This window comes from Chelonia mydas, chromosome 24 (genome assembly GCF_015237465.2).
Source record: "Chelonia mydas isolate rCheMyd1 chromosome 24, rCheMyd1.pri.v2, whole genome shotgun sequence".
Lineage (NCBI taxonomy): Eukaryota > Metazoa > Chordata > Testudines > Cheloniidae > Chelonia > Chelonia mydas.
The window spans coordinates 18629660-18653114 of NC_051264.2; the positions used below are offsets into that span (position 1 = coordinate 18629660).

The 23455-nt window shown below is 61.7% G+C and overlaps 3 protein-coding genes across 6 annotated transcripts in view; 2 read left to right on the forward strand and 1 right to left on the reverse strand.

Moving 5' to 3' along the window:
• Nucleotides 1–43: 43 nt before the first annotated feature.
• On the forward strand, nucleotides 44–8802 carry PRR19 (proline rich 19). Of its 2 annotated transcripts, none has more exons than XM_043535520.1 (4): nucleotides 44–242; nucleotides 3457–4350; nucleotides 5385–5542; nucleotides 6174–8802. In XM_043535520.1, exons 2-4 carry the CDS (start codon nucleotides 3474–3476, stop codon nucleotides 7269–7271), a joined length of 2133 nt encoding a protein of 710 aa, XP_043391455.1. In that variant the 5' UTR covers nucleotides 44–242; nucleotides 3457–3473; the 3' UTR covers nucleotides 7272–8802. The 2 variants fall into 2 exon arrangements, with proteins under 2 accessions (XP_043391455.1, XP_043391456.1); XM_043535521.1 differs by having other exon boundaries at nucleotides 3534–4350; nucleotides 6174–8721.
• On the reverse strand, nucleotides 8703–13276 carry LOC102932182 (toll-like receptor 13). Its single transcript, XM_037883366.2, has 2 exons — nucleotides 13026–13276; nucleotides 8703–12554 (listed from the first exon to the last, which is right to left on the reverse strand). The coding sequence occupies exon 2, from the start codon at nucleotides 12507–12509 to the stop codon at nucleotides 9645–9647; it is 2865 nt and encodes a 954-aa protein (XP_037739294.1). The 5' UTR covers nucleotides 12510–12554; nucleotides 13026–13276; the 3' UTR covers nucleotides 8703–9644.
• Nucleotides 12415–23455, forward strand: part of TMEM145 (transmembrane protein 145) — a 30188-nt gene continuing 19147 nt past the window's right edge. The window contains exons 1-3 of one of the 3 annotated variants that reach the window (XM_043535523.1): nucleotides 12415–12567; nucleotides 17926–18000; nucleotides 18092–18169. Coding sequence is in view for 2 of the 3 variants with exons in the window: in XM_037883367.2 (XP_037739295.1) it covers nucleotides 15996–16124; nucleotides 17926–18000; nucleotides 18092–18169 (282 nt within the window). In the remaining variant the exon portion in view is untranslated. Of the gene's footprint in view, nucleotides 12568–15280; nucleotides 15317–15945; nucleotides 16125–17925; nucleotides 18001–18091; nucleotides 18170–23455 lie in introns of those variants that run through there. The other 2 variants (XM_043535522.1, XM_037883367.2) reach the window with 2 other exon arrangements.

Below are 23455 nucleotides of genomic sequence, written 5' to 3' on the forward strand. Positions count from 1 at the left end.
CCAATCAGCGGGCAGCGCGGGAAAGAGAGCTGGTCTCGCGCCCGGCAGAACGTGGCTAACGGCTGCGGCGCGAGGCGAGGGGAGAGGAGAGGAGAGGTAAGGAAACCTGCCCCGCCCCGCCCCGCCCCGCCCCTAGGCGAGAAGGGCGGGGCATTCCCCCCCCGGAGAGCCGGTCAGCCACGCCCACTCCGCGAGGGGCGGGGGAAGCCCTGCTCGGGGAGTTGGAGGAGAGGGGCATGGAGGTGGGAGGGGTCTCGGGGGGCATTGAAGGGAGTGGGGTGGGGGAGGGGTCTCTGGGGTGGGATTGAGGGGAGGGGGTCAGAGGCGAGGGGTCTCGGGGGGCATTGAAGGGAGTGGGGTGGGGGAGGGGTTTCTGGGGTGGGATTGAGGGGAGGGGGTCAGAGGCGAGGGGTCTCGGGGGGCATTGAAGGGAGTGGGATGGGGAGGGGTTTCTGGGGTGGGATTGAGGGGAGGGGGTCAGAGGCGAGGGGTCTCGGGGGGCATTGAAGGGAGTGGGATGGGGAGGGGTTTCTGGGGTGGGATTGAGGGGAGGGGGTCAGAGGCGAGGGGTCTCGGGGGGCATTGAAGGGAGTGGGATGGGGAGGGGTTTCTGGGGTGGGATTGAGGGGAGGGGGTCAGAGGCGACGGGTCTCTGGGGGGGTTTGAAGGGAGTGGGGTGGGGGAGGGGTCTCTGGGGTGGGATTGAGGGGAGGGGGTCAGAGACGAGAGGTCTCTGGGGGGGTTTGAAGGGAGTGGGGTGGGGGAGGGGTTTCTGGGGTGGGATTGAGGGGAGGGGGTCAGAGACGAGAGGTCTCTGGGGGGGTTTGAAGGGAGTGGGATGGGGAGGGGTCTCTGGGGTGGGATTGAGGGGAGGGGGTCAGAGGCGACGGGTCTCTGGGGGGGTTTGAAGGGAGTGGGATGGGGGAGGGGTCTCTGGGGTGGGATTGAGGGGAGGGGGTCAGAGGCGAGGGGTCTCTGGGGGGGTTTGAAGGGAGTGGGATGGGGGAGGGGTCTCTGGGGTGGGATTGAGGGGAGGGGGTCAGAGGCGAGGGGTCTCTGGGGGGGTTTGAAGGGAGTGGGATGGGGGAGGGGTCTCTGGGGTGGGATTGAGGGGAGGGGGTCAGAGACGAGAGGTCTCTGGGGGGGTTTGAAGGGAGTGGGGTGGGGGAGGGGTCTCTGGGGTGGGATTGAGGGGAGGGGGTCAGAGGCGATGGGTCTCTGGGGGGGGTTTGAAGGGAGTGGGGTGGGGGAGGGGTCTCTGGGGTGGGATTGAGGGGAGGGGGTCAGAGGCGACGGGTCTCTGGGGGGGTTTGAAGGGAGTGGGATGGGGGAGCGGTCTCTGGGGTGGGATTGAGGGGAGGGGGTCAGAGGCGAGGGGTCTCTAGGGGCATTGAGGGGAGTGGGATGGGGGAGGGGTCTCTGGGGTGGGATTGAGGGGAGGGGGCCAGAGGCGAGGGGTCTCTAGTGGGGTTTGAAGGGAGTGGGATGGGGAGGGGTCTCTGGGGTGGGATTGAGGGGAGGGGGTCAGAGGCGAGGGGTCTCTAGGGGCATTGAGGGGAGTGGGATGGGGAGGGGTCTCTAGGATGGGATTCAGGGGAGGGGGTCAGAGGCGAGGGGTCTCTAGGGGCATTGAGGGGAGTGGGATGGGGAGGGGTCTCTAGGATGGGATTGAGGGGAGGGGGTCAGAGGCGAGGGGTCTCTAGGGGCATTGAGGGGAGTGGGATGGGGAGGGGTATCTAGGGTGGGATTGAGGGGAGTGGGATGGGGAGGGGTCTCTAGGGGCATTGAGGGGGGTGGGATGGGGCAGGGGTTTCTGGGTGGGATTGAGGGGAGTGGGATGGGGAGGGGTCTCTAGGGGCATTGAGGGGAATAGGATGGGGAGGGGTCTCTGGGGTGGGATTGAGGGGAGGGGGGTCAGAGGCGAGGGATCTCTAGGGGCATTGAGGGGAGTGGGATGGGGAGGGGTCTCCAGGGTGGGATTGAGGGGAGGGGGTCAGAGGCGAGGGGTCTCTAGGGGCATTGAGGGGAGGGGTCTCTGGGGTGGGATTGAGGAGAGGGGGTTGAGGGAAGAATCCCAGGGGCCCTGAGAAGAGGGTGCTGGGTAAGGAACCCATAGGGCAGGGGTTCTCAACCTTTATCTTTCTGAGCTGCCCCCCCCTCCCCTCCCGCCTCGCCCCAGACACACACTGTGCTATAAAAACTCCAGGGCCCAGCTGGGCCACAACAATTGTGTTTCTGCATATACAAGCCAGGGCCGGTGTTAGGGGGTAGCAAGCCGGGCAGTTGTTCTGGGCCCCACGCCACAGGGGCCCTGCGAAGCTAAGTTGCTCAGGCTTTGGCTTCAGCCCCAGGTAGTGGGACTCAGTGCCCCGGGCTCCAGTCCCATGTGGCAAGAATTTGGCTTTCTGCCCTGGGCCCTAGTGAGTCTAACGCTGGCCATGCCTGGTGGACCCCTGTAACCTGCTCACGGCCTCCCAGAGGGCCCCGGACCCCAGATTGAGAACCACTGATATAGGGGATCCGGGTGCAGACCCAGATCCCCAACCCTGAAAGGCCCATGGATTCAGTTCAGAGAAGTGGGGAGGGAGCTCACTGACTCCCCACTCCTTCCTGCCCCTTCTCCCTCACTTTACCCGCAGCTCCCTCCACACACTCCGTGAACTGAGTTGCTGGGGTCTCAGCACAAGCTCCTGCCGGGCTAGGGCCTGTCACCCTTGGGTGAAGGCCTCCTTTCCTTCACACCTCCACGGGGGTGCTACCTGGCCCCCTCACCAGCAGAGAGGCTGAGGGCTGAACGGGCCATGGGACCCCTGCACCTGCACCTCAGCCCTTGGGGGTTTCCCCGCAGGGTAGTACTAGGACAGGCTGTTCCCGTCCAGGCAAACCCAGCAGCCTGGAAACCATTCCCGTCCAGGAATGCTAAAGCCAAGGACGCAGTTAAAGAGAAGTTTCAGAGTAGCAGCCGTGTTAGTCTGTATCTGCAAAAAGAAAAGGAGGACTTGTGGCACCTTAGTGACTAACAAATTTATCTGAGCATAAGCTTTCATGAGCTACAGCTGAATGCGTCCGATGAAGTGAGCTGTAGCTCACAAAAGCTTATGCTCAAACAAATTTGTTAGTCTCTAAGGTGCCACAAGTCCTCCTTTTCTTTTTAGTTAAAGAGAAGAAGACCTGGGGGTTGAGAGGGAATAGATGACAGCTGGAGCCATGAACAAGTTCGTGTCCCTGTAGAGCTTTGTGTGGTGTGTTTGTACAGAGCCTGGTGCAGGAGACACTGAGCCAGACAAGCAGCTGTAGTAATCAGAAGATGCACCCTTTGCATTCCCCCAAACAGCCACTCGAGGCCATTGTGGCTCCGTTCCCTGTTAGCTGCATGGCGTTGGGGAAGCAGGCAGGGGAGAGCTGGGGTGGCTGGCAGAGGGAGTATTGGAAGCTCTTTGACTTTGCTCCTTGCAGCAGGAGCAGCAGCCGGCATGAATCCCTGCAGCAGAAGGGCGGGCGATGCCCCCGGCCTTGCCCCCTCTGGCCCGCAGCTGACAGCATCGCAGCTGGGACACCACGGTGCCGGGCAGAGACCTGGCCGAGTCAAGCGGCGCAAAACCAAACGGGAGCGCAACTCCGCCAAGTTCGGCAGGAACACTGCGGTCGGAGGTCTGGAGCAGAGGCCTGGCTGCAGGACGCTTCAGAGGATGCTGGCCCCGGGCTGGAGCTCGCACTGTGCTGGCTACGCCAAGTCCACCCCTCTACCAGCCATCAAAAGGGACTCCGGCTCCATGCCGGTCATCATAACCCAGCACAGGCTCAGCCAGCACCTGGGCATGTTTAACAGGGAGGTGAAATCAGCTGATATCAAGAGGCTGCTGGATCCCCGAAGTGAGCGAGAGACGGAGACAAGCGCTGCAATCCCTGGCGCAATCAGCCAGGCTTGGGAACTCTGCGCCCCTGGTCAGACATGCGCTCCAGACAGACAGCATGGGACCAGCGCGCCTGTACCCCACGCAATGGGCGAAGGGCCCCAACCTACAGCTGCCCCCGCTGCCAGGGAGCTGGGCCCAAGTCACTCTGAAACCGTGGTGGTGGAGACAGGAGATTCCCAGGCTGAGGTCCCAGCTCCCCTGGACGAGAAGGAGAATGTCCCCCCGAGTGGGGCCGAGCCAGGCAGTGCCATGAGGGAGCTGGCCCAGGAACTCCAAACCCATCTCAACCTGACGTCGATGTTCCCGGGGCGCAATCTGATCAGCGAAAGGCGCCAGACAATACTCAGCACCCTGCTGGACCGGCACCAAACCCTGCCCGATCTCTCTGCCCTAATGGTGCATAACAAGCTGTGCGGTGGCTCTGCCCAGGGAGGTAAGGGCTGTGGCCAAGGGTGTGCGGCGGGGTGGGGGTCAGCAAACTCATGACATCACTACAGCTGTCATAAGCTAGGCAGGGACAGGCCTGCTTAGTCCTTGGAGGGGAGACTCCCGATTGTCCCAGGGAGTGGGGTGTGGGGTTCAATAGGGGGCGCTCTCCCCTAGCAGTCAGTGCTGACCCCAGTGCAGCGCTAGGGGCCTGTGCTGCCGGGAGTGGGGCAGGGGCTCAGTAGGGGCGCTCTCCCCTCTCACTGTCAGTGCTGGCCCCAGTGGGGCGCTAGGGGGCATTGTGATGCAGGGAGCAGGATGGGGGCTCAGGAGGGGCCGCTCTCCCCTGGCAGTCAGTGCCGGCCCCAATGCAGCACTAAGACTTTCAGATGCACACCCCAGCCCCCTGTATTTTAATTCAAGTTCCCTGGGGTCTGTCCCCTGGAGTTGGGGCGCTAGCCCTGCTGCCCGGGCCAGGCCCAACTTGTGCAGTTCCATTCTGCCTCCTCATCTCCCTGCTGCAGTTTCCCTAGTTGGCATCCCAGGTCCCGCACGGGGCTGGTGCCATGACTTTCCTGTACTAGCTTCCTGCGGTTTTGGGCCGGGGGGGCCGATTGGTGCATTCCCCCCAGAAGCGGGTGCAGTGAGCCTGCGGTTCGGGGCCGGGGGGGCTGATTGGCACATTCCCCCCAGAGGCGGGTGCAGTGACTCTGCGGTTCGGGACCGGGGGGAGGGCGGAGTCGTGTTCTGTCCCGTCGCTCTGGAGAGGCGGGTGCAGTGACCCTGCGGTTCTGGGCCTGGGCGAGGACGGAGTCGTGTTCTGTCCCGTCGCTCTGGAGAGGCGGGTGCAGTGACCCTGCGGTTCTGGGCCCGGGGGGGCCGATTGGCGCATTCCCCCCAGAGGCGGGTGCAGTGACCTTGTGGTTCAGGGCCGGGCGAGGGCGGAGTCGTGTTCTGTCCCGTTGCTCTGGAGAGGCGCCTGGCCCACACTGCGTTTGATTCCTGGGTTTGCACAGCCTCCTGATTTTCTGCTGCCCTCAGCTCTCAGGAGCCCAGATGCCAGGGGGCAGGCGCTGCTGTTGGGTCCAGGATCAAGTGGCAGCTGGAGCTCTGAACAGGGCATTTCGGGGAAGAGGAGAAGGGGACAGGACGTGTTGGCCTTCAGCAGCCCCAGCCCTGTGCACACGGTCATTAAAACGGTGAGTGCCCTGTGGTCCCTGGAAAGCCCCCTACCCCAGAACCTAGTGGCTGGAGGGCCATAAAGGCACCTTCCTCCATCACTGGGGCAGCCAACACCAGGCCCAGACCCTCCCGCCTGCTGGGTTGTCAATCTAAAGGCCTGTCACTAGGCCTGCCTACTCCATTTCCAGGGGGACTCCAGGGGACAGGGAGAGGACCCAGTGACTTTCCAAGGTGGGGTCTTTGCCTTACTGACTTGTGTGCATGGCAGCATGCATGTGGCATTGGTGAGGGACAGACAGAGGGACAGAGATTAGCTAGTTAAGATGAGAGCAAAGGTCCTCTGCCCATGGGGAGGTGGAGACCTCTGGTCAGGCAGAGCTGGCCTTACCTCGCAGGGATGTGTGGGCCGTGACTCCGTAGCCCCGGAGATGGGCTGCAATCTAAGCCAGTCCCATTGCAGAGCACCCCAGCGCGGAGTGCCCCAGCCCAGCGCCACATACCCCATCGGAGCCAGGTACACCAGAGCACACTGCCCACACAAGGGGCGGAGTCGGCAGATGGCCCCTGCCACTCCCAGCATTTGCCCTGTTAGCTGGCGTGCCGTCCTCCTCCGGCTGGACAAGCCAGCCCCCTTCTCTTTCCATGCAGGGAGAGAGGAGAGCGACCCGAAGGGAGGACCTGGAATCCCTTGGCGCATGCGAGCCATTTGGCCAGCACAGCATGCACCCCACTGCAGCTCCGTCCCACCATGCGCTCCTGTCCAGCTCGGCCCTACACTCAAGCACAATAGCCACCTTCGCCCCGCAAGCCCCGGGCCCTATGCCCAGAGCTGCTCTGTGCTGCGGGAGATCCTGGGAAGCCATCTGGGAGCCCAGGACCAGGCTCGAGAGAGCCAGCATGGCCTTTAGGCTGGCCCGAAAGGAGTGTGCCTCCAAGGGACATGGTCAAGGGCACTGGATGCCATTCGCAGCTGGGGATTCGGTGCGGACCTTGGGTCTGGACAGCAGGAGCCCTGCGGAGTGCCCCTTGGCTGGGCCCCTCCAGCATCCCTGTGCCCACCGGCTGAGCCCAGAGCTGTGGCAGGTGCTGCAGACCCAGACCCAGAGCAAGCGGCCCCCGCTGGAGCTACACACTTCCCAGACCATGGAGAGAGCCGCCTCGGAGATGCAGACCTCCTTCGATGTCCTGAAAAGCATCTGGAGCCCCAACCAGCCCAGCCAGGCAGCAGAGGTCCTGGCCCCCCGAGCGCTGGCGTGGCCTTGTCCAGGGCACAGGGCTGTCTCCTGGGAGCTGTGCTCAGAACCAGCACTCCTCCCGCAGGTCTGCTCGCTGGATAGGCAGGGGCCTCACCTGGAACCGCTCCTGCCCCCCAAAGAAGTTCAAAAGCCCAGGCATGCCAACAGGCTGTTGGTGAAGCCCAGAGACCACTGTCAGAAGCCGGCATCCATGGAGCCAGTGAGAGCCCCCAGCTGCTATCAGCCATGGGACTCCAGAGCCGCCGCTCCCAGAACCTGGGATCTGCCGGAAGCCAGTGGGGAAGGCTGCCCCCGTGCTGGGGGGTGGGAGAGCAGGTTCCCCCTGGGGGGGGCCCAGCAGTTACGCACACTCCAGCAGCTGCCCATGTCCTTCTTCCCCCCCTCAGAGGCGCTGGAGCACAGCCGCTCGCCGCAGCCCACTCTGCACGGATACCTGCTAGAGGAGGGCAGCCCTGAGGCCTGGGTCTTCCCCCGCATGAAGCTGTACTGAGAGATCTTGGCAGGGGGAGGAAGTGCATTGGGAGCCCTGGCACCGCCGGCTGGATTGGGGCGCTCACTGATCCCTCCGGCTCCCAGCTGCCTTTCCTCGGAGCCCTGTGCGGCGTCAGTCAGTACTGGGATCAACTGTGCGGCTTTAGGGGCCTGCGCGCAGCCCAACTCTGTCATGGTCTGGGTATCCACCCCTCTTGGGTCCCCCAGGCCACCTCCCAAGCAGGGGGCTCCCCCAGAGCCGAGGCCATGTTAGAGGCTCCTCAATAAAGGCCAGTTGTCAATAAGCGGCACTGTGGGGGTTTCCTTGGAGGTGAGACAGTTCCTTGGATTCACAGCCACGTCAGGCTGGGGGGCAGGTTCCACTTCCCCCTCTCGCCAGCCCCATTCCCAGGCGCCCCCTTGGGGTTAGCGTCACTGCCTCCAGCCCCCAGGAGTGCGGGCCATTCCCAGAGGCTCTCTGAGGCCAAGGCAGCCATGGATGCATTGTCCTTCCGAGCCAGAGCAAAGGCCTGGGGCCAGGAGCCTTGCATGAACTCTGTCACTCCCCGTCCATGAGCCCCCGTTGCAGAGAATTGCCTTTAAGAAAATCGCCCCCGAGATGCCCCCTGGAGGATCCGCAGAAGCCTCAGGCAGTGGGATTTCCATCCCTGCTGCTTTGCTGCCGTAGGCAGCATGACCTGTCCTCCCGCCCGCACAAGGAGATGGCTGGCTGAGCGCATCCCACTCTGCTTTCCCGCTGGGGTCGTCTTAGTCGGCCGCCCCTCTCCAGGGCCAGTGGCCTTCCAAACCATAAACTAAACCAGGGACCCAGAGAGCCGGGGGCTGGCTGGCTGGAGAGACAGAGGGATAGACAGACAGACAGATCTCCCCTCAGGCTGAATGCTCTGTTATGCCCCTGTACAGATCCTCAGTCACTGAGTCCCTGTGACCAGGCCGTCACGCTGGGATTCCCCCCAGTCAGGGTCAGATCACTCATGGCTTTCGTAGTGGTTGTTCCCCCAGCCCCATTGCCCCTGGAGGGTATTAACTAGGAGTCGGGACCGCTCTGACCCTGCTCAACCTCCCTCTGGGCACCCAGGAACTGTAATTTTCAGTTCTCCTTCTCTGCCTCGTTCCCCTCCACCAACCCCTGGACCCCCACCATAGATCCAGCTCCCTTTGCCCCCTCTCACAGAGCTGCCATGCATCGCCCCTAGTGCCTGAACCCTTCCCCTGCAGGTCTCCAGCCTGTGTCCTCCAGGTTCAGGGGGGACCTTGGTCAGATGTGCCCAGGCAGAGAGCAGGTCTCACAGCCCTGGGCCAGAAGCTGCCTGGGCCTTGGCCCACCTGCTCCTCCTGGGGAGTTTGTCTCTTAGTTCCCCTGCCGGGTCCATTAGTGGATGTAGTGTAGCAGTAGGCTGTGGGTCCCAGGAAATTAGAGAGAGAGGGTGGGGGAGGGGATCTCTTTTATTGGACCAGCTTCTGTGGAGGAGAGAGACAAGCTTCTGAGCCACACAGCGCTCCTCTGCAGGGTCCATTTCCGTCACTCACCCCGGGGCCCTGGAAGGTGCACGCTGCTGGCTCCATAGGAGCCGAGGGCAGGGTGAGGACTCCAGCAGCAGCTTAAGGGGCCCGGTTGAGGGATACTGAATTCTCAGATGGAGGGAACAGAAGGCAGGTTGTTCTGAGTGCAGGGCTGGGAGCCAGGGCTCCTGGGTTCAGTTCCTAGCTCCGGGAGGAGAGAGGGGGCTAGTGAGTTGGAGCAGAGGGGGCTGGGAGCCAGGAGTCTTGGGTTCTCTCCCAGCTCCAGGAGGGGAGTGGGGTCCAGTGGGGTAGAGCAGGAGGGTCCAGGAATCTCTACCCCAGATTGGCTGCGTGACCTCCATAGAACAGGATAAAGTCACCTCCTGGGGGGGGGGGGAGGGGGGCGTAGGGAAGGTTAATTAGTTCCTGCCTGAGGCACTCTGTGGACAGTTCAGCTGTCAGAGGGAATTCTGTTCCTGTCCTCCCCGCAGGTCCTGGCTGTCTCCAGTGGGCAGCTGCCACATCCCAGGTCAGAATTTACCTACAAGTTCCTCTCGTGCTGTTGCTTCCAGCGTGTCCCTAGATGAATTCAAACAGGGCTCGGGTCCCATTGCCCAGTTCTGTCACTCGTGGAGGCTCATTCGACCACGAGGCCAGGTGGGGACTGGAGGCTCTTACTCCCAGGGAAGCCAGGGGCAAAACTCCCAAGGGACAGGACCAGGCTAAGCCTCAGAGATAGAAACAGGCGGGCTGCTTGCTGTGGGCGGTGAGGTTGTGAGGTGGGGAAGTTGCTGGTGATAGAGGAAGTAATGGGCTGCAGGGGATGGGGATTGGCAGTGGTATAGAACCACTGGAAACTCCCATTTCCTTAGCCAAGCTGGGATGTGGACTCTAGGAGCGGCTTATCTTCCTCATCAAATGGATACAACTCCTCCTCCTCCTCCACGTAGCTGCCTTTCAGAGCCTTACGGAGTTTGGTCCAGAAGAGCCTCTGGGCTGCAGGCTCCAGGGGCCAGCTGATGTAGGTCTTCTTGAGCATCACCTTCCTCATGCGGTGGTAGGCGGACAGCTCCCTGTCGGGGATGGCCTCCAGGAGCACCATCACCAAGACGTCCTTGAGCTCCTCGAAGAGCCGGTAGCTGGCCAGCTGGATCTCCAGAGAACACCACTCGCTCTGCAGGTAGCTGCGACTGATAACACAGACGGTCTTGCGGCTGTTGTAGATGCTATCCACGATGTTGTCAACAATGCTCTTCCCCAGCTCGAAGTCCCGGTGGTGCAAGCAGAGGCGGAAGGAGCCCTGGCTGCTCTCCAGGCTTGGCACCAGCTGCTCCAACACCCACCCCTCATCAGCGGAGTTGTAGGAGATGAAGGCATCATACTGGAAGTGCTCCCCATCCTGCCTCCTCCAGCGGTCGTTCACCCAGGAGCGCAGGATGTAGAAATGGTACTTAAGCCGCCAGTAGGCGCGGTGGTAGATCAGGGGCAGCAACATGAGAAGCAGCAGCGCTGGGGCAGTGACGGAGAACAAGTACAGCCCCACGTCCAGGAAGCAGACGTGTGTGTCAAAACTGTACACGTAGCCCAGCTGCTGGCGGGAGTCGCAGGAGTAATTGTAGAGATAGACCACCTGCACCCACTTGTTGGCCAGCCAGTTCTGGAACCACAGGTTCTCGCAGGTGCAGCTCAGGGGACATTTGCGTAGGTCCAGGTACCTGAGCAAGCCCAGGGCGTTGGCCACACTCACATTGACGGTCTGCAGCTGGTTCTTGGCCAGGAGCAGTGAGGTCAAGTTGCTGAGGTTCCCGAAGACCTCCAGCGTCAGCGAGTGGAGCCCCATGTTCTCCAGGTTCAGTTTCTGCAGGCGGCTGAGGTTTTTGAAGATCCCAGGTGGCAGATCTTGCATGCCATTGCTGCTGTCAGCCAAGCTCAAGTACTGCAGCTGAGCAAGGTCGTCAAAGGCATCCGGGGAGATGGAGAGCAGCTTGTTCTCTGACAGATAGAGGGAGCGCAGTGCAGCCAGGCCTTGGAAGAACTTGGCGGGGATTATTTTCATGCCGTACGGCTGCTGAGCTTGTAGCTTGAGATCATAGAGTTTGTGCAGGTGCCTGAAGGGTGGGCTCTTGTGCTGTGTCTTGGTGATGTATTGCAGTTTGTTGCCCGTCAAATCCAGCACCTCCAGCGTGGCCTGCACCAGGTGGAAAATGTCACTGCTGATCTCCTTGATGCGGTTGCCATCCAGGTAGAGTTTGGAGAGGCTGCATAGCCCGCTGAACGACCTACTGGTCAAGTGGCGGATGTTGTTGCCCCCCAGGTCCAGGATCCGGAGCAGGCTGAGGTGCCTGAAGACGCAGGGGAAGAGGATGGAGATGCGGTTATTGCGGAGGTTGAGGGTGCGGAGTCTGCCCAGGTTGGTGAAGCTGGCCTCGTAGAGGTCGGTCAGCAGGTTGTTATCCAGCCGCAGCTCGGTGAGGTTGTAGAGCCCCTTCAGGGCATGTTTGTGCAGGTAGGAGATGGTGTTGATGTTGAGGTGGAGGATGCGCAGATTGGGGGCGTATCTGAATGCCCAGTATTTGACTGAGAGGATGCGATTGTAGCGGAAGCTGATGAACTGCAATGCCTCCAAAAACGAGGAGTTTTGGCAGGTGCTGAGGCGGTTCAGCAGGTTGTGCTCCACCACCAGGCTCTCCAGAGGGCTGTGCTGCCACTTGTCCACGCAGTCCAGCCACTTGAGCTTGTTCCACGAGAGGTCCAAAGTCCGGACCGGCGGGCACAGGGAGAAGGACACGTTCCTCAGCTCCCGGATGTTGTTGCTCTGCAGCAGGAGGTGCTTGAGCTGGTGATTGCCCAAACGCTGGCAGACCTTGCTCACGCCTTCGTTGCCTAAGTGCAGGCCGGAGTAGTCCAGGCTGCGCGGCTGCAGGCTGGACACATTTAGAAGATGGAAGACATCCAAGGGGTTCCCCTTCAGCAGCAGGTAGCTGAGGTTCTGGAGCTCGGCGCCGGCAAAGGAAGTGACGTTGGAGATGTTGTTATAGGACAGGTCCAGGCTCCTGATGTGGCGCAGGAGCTGTGGGCCGCCTCCGTCCACGGCCTGGAGCGAATTGTTGCACAGATGCAGGGTGGAGAGAGATGGGGGGAGTGGACAGCTGGAATTGAGAGAACGCAGGCTATTGCAGGACAGGTTCAGCACCTGCAGTCTTGTCAACCCCTGCAGGCTGCAGGCCACGTCGGCAAAGCTCACCAGGCGGCAGGAGTACAGGTCCAAGGTGCGGAGGTTGCCCAGGGGCTGCAAGGCGTGGGGGTGAATCGTGCTCAGGGGGTTATTGCGCAGGGAGAGGTGGGTGAGGTTACCCAGACCTTGGAAGGCCCCTTTGGACAGCTTGGCCAGGCGATTGTCGGACAAGTTGAGCGTGTCCAAGGCGCTGAGGTTCTCGAAAGCCCCGTCCTCTATCGTCTCCAGGTGGTTACAGACCAGCTGCAGCTGCTGCAGCTGTGGCAAGTGGCGGAAGCTGGCCGGAGGCAGGCGGCAGATGGAGTTGTGGGAGACGTTGACGAACGTGGCGTCGGGAGGCAGGTCGCCCACAGCGCTGATTATGTCCTTCAGGAAGCGCTGGATGCACCGGAAGCTATGTGGGTCCTCCATGGACTGGATACAGTTCCTGAAGCCATAGGCAGACGCCCCGGGCATGAGGAGCAGCAATGAGGCCAGGAGGGGAAAAACGGGGCCCATCCTGCCTCCCCGGGGACTGGGGGCTCTCCACACTGGCACAGAGACCTAGAACCAGACGGTCAGTGTGAGCCTCTGCTCTGAACTGCCTGGGACAGAGGGGCAGAGCTGAGCACAGGGACCTGGGGGGCCTCAGAGACTGAATGAGGACTCCCTTGGGGTGGGGGTCAGGGGGCGGCAGGATCCTGGGTTCCATTCTGGCTCTAGGAGGGGAGTGGGATCTGCTGGATTAGAGGGGGCTCTGGGAGCCAGGACTCCTAGGTTCTTGCCCCAGCTTTGGAAGGGGAGTGGGGGCTGGTGGTTAGAGCGAGGGGGGCTGGGAGCCAGGACTGCTGGGTTCTCTCCCAGCTCTGGGAAAGGAATGTGATCTTGTGGGTTACAGCAGCGGGGCTGGGCTGGGACTCAGGACTCCTGGGTACTAGCCCTGGCCTTCTATGTAGCTGCACCCCATTGCAAATTCCTGTCTTATTCCCAGCAGCCCCTGGGATGTTTGTGGTACCACTGGGGGATGGTTCTCACCTGGTGTGTCCCACGCCTTCAGCTCCCTCCCTCCCCGGCGCAGGGCTGGGGAATGGCTCGGGATCCTGGCAGGCTCTGAGCTGAGCGCCAGGGCACGGTCCGTCTCTCTTCCTTGCCGGAGGAGGCAGTGAGGGGTGCTGGGAGTTTTGCCAAGGAGGCGTCTGAGACTTTGAATGAGGAAGTGCTTGGGAGTATCATTTTCAGTCACATTTTGAGCTGACACTCAGTGGGGTTACAGCTGCACAGAGCTAGGGACAATGCTGCAGAAAGGCCCACAGCAATGGGGCAGGACTCCTGGGTTCTATTCCGGCTGTGGGAGGGGAGTGGGGTCTGGTGGGTTAGAGCAGGGAGGGCTGGGGGTCAGGACTCCTGGGTTTTATCCTGGCTGTGGGAGGTGAGGGGGGTCTAGTGGGTTAGAGCAGGGGGAGCTGGGGGCCAGGACTCCTGGGTTCTCTACCTGGCTCTGGGAGGGGACGGTTGTGCAGTGGTCTGTGTTGCCGTGACTGAGGGAGGGAAGAAGCACTCGGTAGAGCAGTGGCTGGGGGACAGATAGAAGAGGGGGATTTGGCATGTGGGTTTGCCCCCAGGAGAGCTTCCTCCCCCGCACCCTGCTCCCTGCTGCTGTGGACCCTACTGCTCCAGAGCCAAGGCCCACTCCTCCCTTGCCATCTCTGAGGGGGCCAGGTAGCACCTGTTGGGAGGGGTGATGCGCCCTGGGAACAGGCCGAGGGAATCCTGCATCGTCCTCAGCTGTGGCCCCTTTCACTTCTCCTTTGCGGGGTCCTGCCTTCCCACTGTAGCTTGCGATTCCGCTGACAGGACCCAGCATGCTGCAGGCAGGCAAACCGCAGCCCGAGTGCAGGGGCCACCTGCTCCCACAGCAGCTGATTCGGGGGCGGGGGGAACAAAGTGGGAATTTTCTGTTGCATTTTTGGGTGTGTCTTGGTTTCCCCTGCATGACGCAGGGCTGCCCAGCAGGGGAGAGGGGTTCTGTCTAGGGTGACCAGATGTCCTGATTTTATAGGGACAGTCCCGATTTTTGGGTCCTTTTTTTTCTTATATAGGCTCCTATTACCCTCTACCCCCGTCCCGATTTTTCACACTTGCTGTCCGGTCACCCTAGTTGTGTCCGCTCTCAGGGCAGACTCACAGACATAGGGGAGAGAAGTAAAGGGGCCTTAAGGAACTGGCTGGACCCGACCCAGATCAAGAGACAATGCTGCCCCTGGATTCCCCGCAATCAGCAGGGAAGCTGAGCCCAGCCCAGCTGGAGACTGAGGCCTGAGAGAGGCAAGGGGGGGTCCTGGGATCTGACCATGGAGATCAGACCAATGGAGCCTGACTGGGGTCGTGGCAGGTTGGCCGGGCTCTGGCTGACCCGGCCGGACTCTGCATTGACCTTAAGATGACCAGGGAGAACACCCTGCACTGCTGACCAGGCCCTTGACTGTCCGGTTGGCAGTGCCGCGCAGCTCCCAGACAGCAGCCGGCATGTCCCCCCTCCGGCTCCTATGCGTAGGGGGTAGCCAGGGGGCTCCGAATGCTGCCCCTGCCCAAAGTGCCACCCCTGCAGCTCCCATTGGCTGGGAACCATGGACAATGGGGGCTGCGGGGGCGGTGCCTGCAGACAGGGCAACGCGCAGAGCCTCCTGGCCATGCCTCCACAGGAGCTGCTTCAGGTAAGTGCCCCCTGGAGCCTGCCCCCCCATCCCCCTGATCCCCCTCCTGTCCTCCAAACCCCTCAGTCCCAGCCCGGAGCACCCTCCTGCACCCCAAACCCCTCATCCCCAGCCCTACCCCAGAGCCCACACCCCCAGCTGGATCCTGCACCCCAAACCCCTGCCCCAGCCCTGATCCCCCTCCCACCCTCCAAACCCCTCGATACCAGCCCAGAGCACCTTCCTGCACCCCAAATCCCTCATCCCTGGCCCACATCAGAGCCCTCCTCCTCCTCCCCAACCCCCTGAGCCAGCCTGGGAAAATGAGTGAGCGAGTGAGGGTGGGGAGAGAGAGCAACAGAGGGAGGGGGGATGGAGTGAGCGAGGGGCGGGGCCTCGAGAAGGGGCGGGGCAAGGGGGTTCGGGTTTGTGGGAGTAGAAAGTTGGCAACCGTCAGGGCCCCCCTAGGCTTCAATCCCTACTGCGGGCACGACACTCCTGCCCGTCTCAGAGACGGGTGGGAAGGGTGGGACTCCTGAGGGTCTGGTATGTTGCAGGGACCCCCGAGGGGCTGTTCTGGATCTGGGGGTGTAGCACAGGCCCAGGGGCTTCATGCCAGGGGCAGACATTTGGGTAAGGGGGGGAGCTGCAGATGTGGGTGTAGCTGAGTGCAGTGCCTGGGTGAGGGGAGGTGGGGTGATGGGGAGCAGTCCTGGCGGGGCTGGGTGCATGGGGGGCGGCTAAGGGGCAGTCGTTTGGGGGGCCATTCTGCTCTGGAGAGGGCACCTTGTCTCTGCCGCGCAGGCATGTGCCCAGTATTGGGGGGCTGAATGTTGGGGGTACAGTCCCGGGGGGGCTGGGTGATGGGGGCATTGCCTGACTGTGGGGAGCAGTCTGGGGAGGGGTTAAGAGGCAGTCATTGGGTGCGGGGGTGCAGTCATTGAGTGGGGGGCAGTCCCTGGCTGGGGGCTGGGTGCGGGGGGGACTGGGGGGGCAGTCCCTGGGGGGGGGCTGAGGGCTGGGTGCCGGGGGGGGCAGTCCCTGGCTGGGGGCTGGGTGCGGGGGGGCCTGGGGGCAGTCCCTGACTGGGGGGTGGGTGCGGGGGGGACGGGGGGGGGCAGTCCCTGGGGGGGGGCTGAGGGCTGGGTGCCGGGGGGGGCAGTCCCTGGCTGGGGGCTGGGTGCGGGGGGGGCCTGGGGGCAGTCCCTGCCAGCCAGGCTCTGCACCAGCCGGCGTGGGGGGCGGCGGGGGGGCTGGGTCTTTAATCGGCAGCGCGCAGGGAGCGAGCCGGCGGCTGGACCGGGCGGCTGCCATGGAGCGGGGCCGGTCCCGGGGCCGGTCCGGACGGGCCCTGCGGCTCCTGGCCGCCCTCCCGCTGCTGCTGCTGCTGCCCGCGGGCTGCGGGGCCAAGTACGTGACCGGGAACATCAGCACCAAGGAGGTGGGTGCGGGTCCGACCCGGGCCCGGCTCTCCCGCGCCCCGCCTCGCGGGGACCGGGCCGACGGCCCCGGCCGGGGGCGGATCCTGCCCCCCCGGGGCCTTTCCCCCCCATTCACACAGCTGGGGGTGGAGGGGGGGACGCAGCGCCCAGTGGGGCTGATGCCTGGCGAGGGACCTGGCTGCGGTTAGGCGGGGAGGGGGCTTCATTCAACCCCCCCGGCCCCATCACTGCATCAGGAACGGGGGTGGGGGCTGTCCCCGCAGCGGGGGGCTCTCAGCAGAGCTGCCCCCAAATCCTGTCCCCAGCGCAGGGGACTCAGGGCCCCCCTGGCCCGACCGGGGGAGTCACTGTTTATATTGCGTGAAACAGGATTTTGCTGCTGCTCTGTTTGGCCGGGGGGAGCTGGGCCGCAGGGGGTGGCCGGGGGGGGGTACTTGAGCCAGAGAGGGTCTGGGGGGGCTAGAGGAGGGGAGGATGTGGGGGAGCAGGGCCAAAAGGGAGTTATGGAGGTGTGAGGTGCGGGGGAATGGGGACATGGGAGTTATGGGAATGGGGGGAGCGTGGGGGTTATAGGGGTGGGGAGCTATGGGAGGTGGGGGGATTATGGGGGTGCGAGGCAGTGAGGGGGTTGGGAGGCTGAGGTGGGGGTGAGGTGGTGGGGTATTATGGGGGGCAGGGTATATGAGGGTGCAAGGCAGTGGGGGGGCTGAGGCGGGGTTGGGGCAGTGGGGGGTTGAGGAGGCTATCGGGGGAGAGGTGGTGGGGTACTATGGGGTGCAAGGTGGGGGGGGCTGAGGCGGGGGGTGAGGAGGCTATCGGGGGTGAGGTGGTGGGGTACTATGGGGTGCAAGGCAGGGGGCTGAGGCGGGGGGTGAGGAGGTTATAGGGGGTGAGGTGGTGGGGTACTATGGGGTGCAAGGCAGGGGGCTGAGGCGGGGGGTGAGGAGGTTATAGGGGGTGAGGTGGTGGGGTACTATGGGGTGCAAGGCAGGGGGCTGAGGCGGGGGGTTGGGGAGGCTATCGGGGGCTAGGGTGGGGGGGTACTATGGGGTGCAAGGCAGTGCGGGGCTGGGGTGGGGGGGCCGTGGGGCCGATGGGATCCCCACCCCCAATTCCCGGATTATTCGTATTTTCTCTGCCTTCTTCAGCCTGCGGCGCGGTTGCCGTGGAAACCTGGAGCATGAGAACGAGAGGGGGTTGGGGGGGCAGCGTAGCCGGGTCAAAACCAACCCCCCATGGCCCACATCCTGGGACCCCCCCAGCCCATCAGTCCCTGAGTCCCCACCCCCCCAGGTCCCCTCCCCTAGGAGCCCCCATCCCGGTCACTCCCTGTACCCCTTATCCCCATCCCCCGCACCCCGAGGCTGCCTGCCCCCAATGGTCCTGTGGCCTAGGATGGCCTGTGATGGGGGGCGGGGGGGGAGGAGAAGGCCTGGTCGTCATGGTGATGATATTGTCCTACTAAGCTGCACCTTGGTGACATGATCCTGTACTGGGTGTCGGGTGACAGAGATTGGGTGGGGGAGGCAGCTCGGACTCCTGGGTTCTGCCAGGCTCTGGGAGGGGAGAGGGGTCTAGTGGTTAGAGTGGGGGGGGGGCTGGGAGCTCGGACTCCTGGGTTCTGGCCCCAGCTCTGGGAAGGGAGTGGGGTCCAGAGGAGTAGAGAGGGGAGGAGGGGGCTAGGAGCCAGGACTTCTGGGTTCTATGACCTTGGGTGAGACCTTCCGCCTTTGCTCGTAGGGGGTGTGCATTGGCCCTTCCCTGCCACCCCCCGTACCAGGCCTCTCCCTGTCTTCCCAGGACTGGGTGTTCCTCACCCGATTCTGCTTCCTCTCTGACTATGGACGCCTGGATTTCCGGTTCCGCTACCCCGAGGTGAGTGCCGGTCCAGTCGCCCGGATGCCTGGGTCCCTGCTGAGCCTGACTCCCTATTTACCAGCTGCTTCTCTCTGGTTCCCCCCTGCAGGCCAAGTGCTGTGAGAATATCCTGCTGTATTTTGATGACCCATCACAATGGCCGGCCGTCTACAAGCAGGGGAACAAGGTCAGAGGACAGGGGGTGCCTGGGCTGGTATTTTTTTGGGGGGCGGCGGGGTGTCTAGGGAGACCTTCCAGCCTTCTGCAAGGCGTGAAAACTAGAGAGATATCAAATGAACGTGGCACTGGGACTAAGTGGGAATTTTTTGTAATATTGGTATGAAGCCTCTGAGTGCCTCCTTTCCCCCCTGGCGTGGGGGGGAGGGAGGAAGGTCTGTGTTTCGGGCAGGCTAACATGCAGGTGTGGGTGTCGCCCTGCTGTCTAGGCCTTAATCCCATATCAGGAGAGCAGTGAGAAGACAACAGCAAATCCACTTGTCTGCACATGGACACCTGGCAACCAGGGACCTGGAGAGAGACGGACTTCCCGGCTCTCTGCAGGGTGCTGAGCTGCGTCCCCCAGCTCGGGGACAAAGGCGTGGGGGCAGGAGGGGAGGTGGGAGCTAGGCGCTGGCTGCCAGAGATCAGAGTGAGCTTCAGAGCTTTGGGCTCTGGTTGACCGGTCCGGTTCTGCTGGAACGGTCACTGCTGTCTGCTAACGAAGCACATCCTGCCAGAGCTCCAGGCAGCTAATGAACCCGGCTGTGGGCCCGTGCTGGCTGGGAGTCCCTGCAGCCCCTGGCAGAGGGTGCGCTGCTCCCAAAGATGGTACAAGTTGCCCTTGGGGTCTGTCTCCCTGGGACTCCCTGACACTCCCTGCCCGGAGCTCACCGGGCGGAGCTGGGGGGCTCATGGCCCAGAGGTCCCGTCAGAGGCGGTGAAGCAGGCGACCCCTACGGCGCCTGGCTCTCTGATGGGCTCCTCTCAGAGCCTGTTCCAAAGCTGGGCTGTAGCCCCGGCCCTGTGCACCCGTGACAGGCGCACATGGCATGGACGGAAAGCTGGCTCTCAGATGATCTCAGCCTGTGATGGTGCATCCCGCGGGGGGCACAGGGGTTGGCTCTCGGCCCTGCACTAGTTCACACTTGTATCAGTGACCTGGAAAAACTCAAACACTGATGAAGTTTTCAGATGACACAAAAATTGGGTGGTTGGTAATTAACGAAGCAGCTGGGCCACTGATTGAGTGCTGGGCTCCAGCAGACAGGAGGTGTTTGAATGCACACCTGGAACACCCATACAGCCAGGAACAACGGGCGGAGGTGCAGAGTGCTTGCGGGAGTGGGACTCAGGGCAGGTGCGTTCGGTCTGGCTGGGGGTTGTTCGGTTCCCTGGCTGTTGGTCTGGGTACGTGGGCCCAGAGCGAGCAGGTGCCTTGCCAAAGGCTGCGAGGCACTGGCGCTTTGATCAGCCCGCTGTTCGAAATCTCCCAGTAGTGAAGGGGCGCAGATGAGTGAAGCTGGAAGATTTGGTCACTTGCTAGGTGAACTCGAGAGCCGTGAACAGAGGCCGCTAACGGGAGCTTGGGAGGGAGAGTGGGAGGCAGGATCAGCCCTACCTGTGATCGAGATGGCCACGCAATGGGCCGGCCATGTTCTCTTCCCTGCGTGAAGCCCACAGGGAGCCCCTGATGTGCTGGAGCACTGAGGGGTGGGCAGAGACGCGGCTGAGACTCCGAGGCTGAGGAGCTCCCAGACAGCCAGGTTCAGGAGACCCCAGGAGCCCAGGCTGAAGGAAGAAGAGAGCTGGCCACCAAGGAGTTAGAGAGAGAGAGGAAGTCAGAGAGGCCTGGTGGGTTGTAGCCACGGCAGGCAGACGAGCAAGGGGCGGGAGCAGGCTGTGGGCCCCAGAGAGAACAGGACCAGGACGAATTCCATGCAGCCAGAAGTTTCAAATCGAGGCCAGGTCCTCAGCGTGGACTCTGCAGAAGACGCCTCTCGAGACACCTGTGGATGGCAGCTCAGCCCAACCTGTCAGAGCCAGACTTGCCCACGAAGGGTTCTCCAGCCGGCAGATGGTCCTTGTTGGGGCTTCCGTGCTCAGACCATGGAAAGAACGCTCTGCGAGGGACAGGTGGGCACCAGGGCGGAGCCTTCCCGGAGCCAGGAGACCTCACTCTGAGGTTGGGCAGGCTTCACTGGCGACAGGTTGTGCCGGCTCCTGAGACGCTGCGTGGCAGGGAATCTCGCAGGTAGGGGATGATGGTCCAAGTCATCTTCTTGGAGATCGTTCCTGTCCCACAAGCAGAGGGAGACAGAGGATTGTGGAAGTGAATCATGGTGCAGGGTGGAGGGTTTTGGTTTGTGGCGCCTTCGTCCACTTTCTATGGGGAAAGGGGCTGCGTAGTCGGTCTGGCCTCCACCTCAGCAGAAGGAGGGCTGAACTCCTCGGGGCCAGGCTGGCCCTCGTAGTCAGGAGGGGGATAAATGAACAGCAAGAGGGCAGGGTGAAAAGCGGGAAGATCTGAGAACTCAGCTGCAAAGCAAGGTGTTGGGAACAGAGTTAGGGAACCAGAGGACAGGTTGTGATGAAGTGGGACTGTTCTTAATGTTTCCTCTGAATAGTATGGGGGTGCCTCAGTTTCCCCTGTGTAGTTCTTAAGTATCTAGGGGGTGGGGTAAGGGTGTATGATCATTGTAGAGCCCTAGAGGGCAGGTGTGTGCAGGGGTCTGGACACAGAGAATGGCCGACACCCTGTTTCCTGGCAACTGATGGCCTGGGCCCTTCCCCCCTGCAAGGTGAGAGCTAAAGGGTTGGAGAACAAAGGAATCAGGTGCCCTCCTGGCCCGGGAAAGGGACAAAGCCCAGAGGAGGAGGGGCTGGAGGGAGTTACAGTTTGGGGCTGGCTGGGACATGGAGTGAAGGCAGACGGGGTTGTCTGGCTCACTGCGCCCCAGAATGGACCCAGCTGAGGGGTCCTGTTCTCTGCACCTACAAGCTCTGTTTTAGACCATGTTCCTGTCATTTAATAAACCTCTGTTTTACCGGCTGGCTGAGAGCCATGTCTAACTGCGGAGTTGGGGGGCAGGACCCTCTGGCCCCCCCAGGAGCCCCGCCTGAGCGGACTCGCTGTGGGAAGCACACGGAGGGGCAGAGGAGGCTGAATGCTCCGAGGTCAGACCCATGAAGGGGGAAGCCGTGTGAGCTGTGTGTCCTGCAGACAGGCTGCTCCCAGAGAGGAGACTTCCCCAGAGTCCTGCCTGGCTTCATAGGGAGCAGTTCCAGAGCATCGCCCAGGGACTCCGTGACACAGGTCTAACACAGAGCTTGTAGGTGCAGAGAACCAGACCCCTCAGGTGGGTCCATTTTGGGGGGCAGTGAGCCAGACAACCACGTCTGCCCTTCACTCCATGTCCCCAGCCAGCCACAAACTGAAACTCCCTCCAGCCCCCCCTCCTCTGGGCTTTGTCCCTTTCCCGGGCCAGGAGGGCACCTGATTCCTTTGTTCTCCAACCCTTTAGCTCTCGCCTTGCAGGGGGGAAGGGCCCAGGCCATCAGTGGCCAGGAAACAGGGTGTCGGCCATTCTCTGTGTCCAGACCCCTGCACACACCTGCCCTCTAGGACTCTGCAATGATCATACACCCTTACCCCACCCCCTAGAGACCTAAGAACTGTCTAGGGGAAACTGAGGCACCCCCACACTATTCAGAGGAAACATTAAGAACAGTCCTGCTTCGTCACAACAGGAAGAGAAGAAATTCTTTAATTGCCTGGACACTGGTGCTGGGAGCCTGGGTAACAAGCAAGAGGAATGGGAATTGCTGATTGATGAGCATAAATTTTGATTTAGTTGGTGTTACTGAGACCTGGTTGGGTGATTGACAAGACTGGAATGTTCACATTGGTGGTTATAACCTAAGTAGGAAGGTTTGGGCGGGTGAAAGGGCAGGTGGTGGCACTTCACAAAACCAGCCTCACCTGCATCAACGCTTGGAGTCCCCGTTGCGGGTGTGTCACTTACCTTCAATAAAGCAAATAACTCGCTGCTTTGCTGCGTGTAGGCCTCGTTCTTCCAGAGCATTCCTGCTAGGCCTTTAGTGCCCAGAACACAGACGTTAGGAATTGTAGAAAATTGATAAGGGAAGCCTAGAGAGACAAGGAGAAATCTATGGCCAGCAAAGTTAAGGAAAATAAGGAGTTGAAATATATTAGGAACAAAAAGAACCCTGACATTGGTGTTAGTCCATTACTAGATGGAAATGGTACAATTAGCCGTATTAATGCAGAAAAGGCAGAAGTGTTCCGTAAATATTTCTGTTCTGTATTGTGGGAATGTGACGAAGTGGGACTGTTCTTAATGTTTCCTCCGAATATTGTGGGGGTGCCTCAGTTTCCCCTATGCAGTTCTTAAGTATCTAGGGGGTGGGGTAAGGGTGTATGATCACTGCAGAGCCCTAGAGGGCAGGTGTGTGCAGGGGTCTGGACACAGAGAATGGCCGACACCCTGTTTCCTGGCAACTGATGGGCTGGGCCCTTCCCCCCTGCAAGGTGAGAGCTAAAGGGCTGGAGAACAAAGGAATCCGGTGACCTCCTGGCCCGGGAAAGGAACAAAGCCCAGAGGAGGAGGGGCTGGAGGGAGTTTCAGTTTGGGGGCTGGCTAGGACATGGAGTGAAGGGCAGACGTGGTTGTCTGGCTCACTGCCCCCCAAAATGGACCCAGCTGAGGGGTCCTGTTCTCTGCACCTACAAGCTCTGTGTTAGACCATGTTCCTGTCGTCTAATAAACCTCTGTTTTACTGGCTGGCTGAGAGTCCCGTCTGACTGCGAAGTTGGGGTGCAGGACCCTCTGGCTTCCCCAGGAGCCCCGCCTAAGCAGACTTGCTGTGGGAAGCACACGGAGGGGCAGAGGATGCTGAATGCTCCGAGGTCAGACCCAGGAAGGTGGAAGCCGTGTGAGCTTTGTGTCCTGGAGATAGGCTGCTCACCGGAAGGCGACTGCCCCAGAGTCCTGCCTGGCTTCATGGGGAGCAGTTCCAGAGCATCGCCCGGGCACTCCGTGACAGGGAAAAACATAAGAGTGGCCATACTCTGTCAGATCAAAGGTCCATCTAGCCCAGTGTCCTGTCTTCCGACAGTGGCCAGTGCCAAGAGCCCCAGAGGGAATGAACAGACCCGGGAATCATCCAGTGATCCATCCTGTTGCCTATTCCTAGCTCCTGGCAAACAGAGGCCAGGGACGCCGTAGTCTCATCATGTGGTGATTGGTCCACTGGTGTCCTCCTATTGACTGGGTCACACGGGCCGGCGTGACACTTGCTGAGGCCGCGTCTCGACATCCCAAATGGCTGATTCCTGGAGCAGCGAGGCTGGAACCACAAGACGAGAGGCCATTCCCAATTCACGCCGAAGTGGAGTGCAGGATCGGGTCCAAGAGGGCTGCTTGGTAACCGTGACTATCCTGTAAATAAATTT